Here is a 3,834-nt window from a genome sequence, read left to right as displayed (position 1 = left end):
TATTTACATGTATATATTTATATTCATAGAATATATATTATATATTTAATATATAAACATTACATATTTTTATTAAATATATACATGCATGCGTGTGTGTTTATATAAACATAATAAATATACACAATACACACATATATTATGTAAACAAAAATATATATAACACTTCAGTCACCCATGGAAAAATAAAGTAGATTTTGTCTCGTCGACACAAGAATTATAGTACAGTGCAACTGAACTGTATACAGTGAAGAATAGAATAGATAATGAAGTAGTGGGGGCTAGTATGCATCACAGGGCGAGTTTTTATGTTTGTGTCAGCTGAGCATAAACTAAGCGAGTGTGTTTCTTACTCTCATCTGAAATGAATCTGTCAGCCAAAGCATGGCAGACCCGGCCCGTGTGAAACCCGTCGCGAGGGTCAGCGAGGCACCCGTGCCTGCAGAGAGACCCAAGCAGGGCGAGGGGTCCGGGGACGCTCCGGGGAGCAGCGGTAAAGTCTCTGAACCCGCTGCTGTCCAGACCACTGCCAAAGAGCAGGGCAAAGCGGTCAGTCCGTTTGTTAATCGCAAAGACTAGAGATGATCTGATAGAAATGTATTTCTTCATGATTGATCCGATTGTGCTTTAGAGGTCTGCTGAAGATGCTGCTGCTGCTGCTGCTGCTGGTGACGAAGAAGAAGGATCTTCATCACTTCATCCTCCTCCTGCTAAAAAACTGAAAGTGGAGCATGACAAGAAGAAGGAGAAACGCCAGAAAGTCGATGAAGATGAAATACAAAAGATGCAGTAAGCTTTATGATATATGTTACATCTTGTTCCGTTGTGTGTGTTATTCTGTATTAGGATGCAAAACTTCTCGTTTTTATTCCACAGAGTCTTAGTATCCTCATTCTCTGAAGAGCAGCTGAATCGCTATGAGATGTACAGACGCGCTGCTTTCCCAAAGGCAGCTATTAAAAGAGTAAGTGTGGAGCAGGTACTAAAGAAATGTGAACAAGATTTCATTTGAAACTAATCATAATCTGGGACCAACTTTAAAGTATCATAATTGGAACCAATAAGAGTGAAAAAGGTTGTACTGGGTAAGCTAAGATTGTATTAAATTGTTAATTAATACTTTGAGATTGTTGCATATTCATTGGGACTCGTCAATACAAGCAGGGCTCTGATAATATGTCTTGCTACTAGACATTTCAAGAAAAAAAACATTATATTATACTGATGTAGAGTTAAATGTTAAACAGGAATGCAACATTTATTATAAGATTCCAATTAGGATCCTTCCAAATTATCATAGAAATTCTAACCCTGTAAACATTTGTTTAAGATCTAAGTGTCACGCTTTGTGTTTGAATTATAACATGAAAAAATATATATGGAAGAGGTTGAAAGTTTTTGAAGTGACTTGTGAAGTGAAGTGACGTGACATGTGGCCAAGTATGGTGACCCATACTCGGAATTAGTGCTCTGCATTTATCCCATCCTAAGTGCACACACACAGCAGTGAACACACACACACACACACCGTGAACACACACCCGGAGCAGGGGGCAGTAATTTTTTGCTGCGGCGCAGTTGGGGGTTTGGTGCCTTGCTCAAGGGCACCTCAGTCGTGGTATTGAAGGTGGGAGAGAGCGCTGTACAGTCACTCCCCCCACCTACAATCCCTGCCGGTACGAGACTCGAACCCACAACCTTTGGGTTACGAGTCCAACTCTCTAACCATTAGGCCACAACTTCATGTCACGATTTGAAATTGATTGTTTCTGTTTTCCAGCTGATTCAGTCCATCACAGGATCTTCTGTCTCTCAGAATGTGGTCATCGCCATGTCGGGAATTGCGAAGGTGTTTGCTGGGGAGATTGTTGAGGAAGGTTGGTTAGACACTAAAATATGATTCAGCTAAAACCGTGTGGCTCATTAATTGTTTCCATAAATGTGTTTGTTTTTTTCTCTCTCTCTTCAGCTCTCGATGTGTGTGAGAAGTGGGGAGACACGCCACCCCTGCAGCCCAAACACATGAGAGAAGCTGTCAGGAGATTGAAGAGCCGAGAGCAAATTCCCAACAGCAAACACAAAAAAATCCTCTTCCACTGAGCTCCAGTCCCTCTCTCGTGACTCTCCTTCTATTTGAAAACACTCTCTATTAGTATTGTTGTGGGGGTAATGGACATAACCATGCATCTTTTTCAGATATCTGATGTGTTTGGAATACACTGTTGTCAACTTCGGTTTTGTTCATAAAGCAGGCTTTGTTTGGTTTAAAGTAGAGGATGTGGTATACCTCTTGTTTTGTCCAGTCTGTCATCTGGAGCATGTGACGGAATTAATATACTGTAAATCCATGTTAATGAAGACTTGTAGGATGGTAAATATTGTACAATTCCTAGCTGTCACTCAAAAAGTAAGTATGCCATTGAAATGTCTGTGGACTCATTTTTTAAATGTTTTGTAATATTTGTTTTATTTTGAGAAATGCATATATGTGCAGCGATGTTTTCTGTAATCTTTGGACTTTGGAAATATTTTGATGAAACTCACAGTTTTCTTTATCATGAGACCAGATAGTCATAATAAATCTTCACTAACAGATTATATTCATGTTACTGGGAATCCCAAACAGACAACAATGCTCATAATAATAATAATAATAATAAGGTCACACTTTAGTTTGGGGACCGGTTTTTACTATTAACTATGACTTTTCCCTCAATAAACTCCTAATTTGCTGCTTATTAATAGTAAGGTAGTTAAGTTTAGATATGGGGTTGGATTAAGAGATCTAGAATATGGTCACACAGAATAAGGCATTAATATGTGCTTTATAAGTACTAATAAACGGCCAACATGCTAATAATATGCATGTTAATAAGCAACTAGTTAATAGTGATAATGGGTCCCTAAAGTAAAGTGTTACCAATAATAGCACACTGATCTGCAGTTGCTCCCTCTACAGTCCTCCGTTGATCTCATGACCTGTCTTGTCTACATCCTCCAGGTATTGTCACAGAACTTACTGTACATGCATGTTTCAATAGAGTTGTACATGTTTTCTATTAATAAAGTCATGAAATCAAAATTACAATTGTTATTTGTTATGGATTATTTATTATAAATGATTTATCTGTGAACATCCTTTTATTTTTTTATTATTTATTCCTGTTACCTTGTAATCTTCTGAACTTTTGTTTCATGCTACCTTTAAACCTTTTGTTTGATGAAACAAAGATGTGGCATGGTGTGTAAATCATATAAACTAATAACAGATGTTTCAATCAAAACACCCACAGTATTCTGGGATCATACCCTATACATTTTTTATGTTATGTTTTTCAAATACTTTAAAAGATGTCTGGTTTTACCATAATTATTGTGCAGTGCAAAATATCAAAGGATGATGACTAGTATAATTGTATGATAGTATATAAACCTGCTGACAGTGCTGGCTGTCAGTAATCTGGATTATATAATCAGATTCCAAAAATTAAGTCCTTGTAATTAGACTATATTATATTTTAAAATGCTCATAACCTGACTACAATTGAACAGAAGTACATTGTTCAGTTTAGTTTTCCTAATTAATCTGTTCTATCATTTCTGTAGAGCTTCTTTAAAGTTCACTAAGTTTTTTTTTTTTTTTTTAAGGGGCATAGGATGCTACATGCACTTTTACAAGTTGTTTGAACTGAAATGTGTGTTGGCAGTGTGTGTACACAACCACCCTATGATAAAAATCCACCCAGTGTTTTTTTTAATCTGGTTAAATGTTTTCCTCTTTCTCAAATCAAGCCGATCTCAGATGCCTGTCTGTGTGACGTCACACAGACAGGC

At 37.2% G+C, this 3,834-nt stretch overlaps 1 protein-coding gene across 1 annotated transcript in view; it reads left to right on the top strand.

The window, feature by feature from the left end:
• The window catches only part of LOC107696971 (transcription initiation factor TFIID subunit 11-like), a 3,191-nt gene extending 860 nt beyond the window's left edge, over positions 1 to 2,331 (top strand). Inside the window, exons 2-6 of the mRNA XM_016497551.1 lie at positions 378 to 549; positions 632 to 789; positions 877 to 964; positions 1,781 to 1,877; positions 1,970 to 2,331. Coding sequence (XP_016353037.1) covers positions 385 to 549; positions 632 to 789; positions 877 to 964; positions 1,781 to 1,877; positions 1,970 to 2,100 — 639 coding nt within the window. The 5' untranslated portion in view covers positions 378 to 384 and the 3' untranslated portion in view covers positions 2,101 to 2,331. The remainder of the gene's footprint in view (positions 1 to 377; positions 550 to 631; positions 790 to 876; positions 965 to 1,780; positions 1,878 to 1,969) is intronic.
• Positions 2,332 to 3,834: the final 1,503 nt, after the last annotated feature.

This window comes from Sinocyclocheilus anshuiensis, unplaced genomic scaffold (genome assembly GCF_001515605.1).
Source record: "Sinocyclocheilus anshuiensis isolate Anshui unplaced genomic scaffold, SAMN03320099.WGS_v1.1 scaffold130, whole genome shotgun sequence".
In the NCBI taxonomy this organism is placed as follows: domain Eukaryota; kingdom Metazoa; phylum Chordata; class Actinopteri; order Cypriniformes; family Cyprinidae; genus Sinocyclocheilus; species Sinocyclocheilus anshuiensis.
Note: the sequence above shows the minus strand (reverse complement) of the source record. Positions and strands in the feature narration are given on the sequence as shown.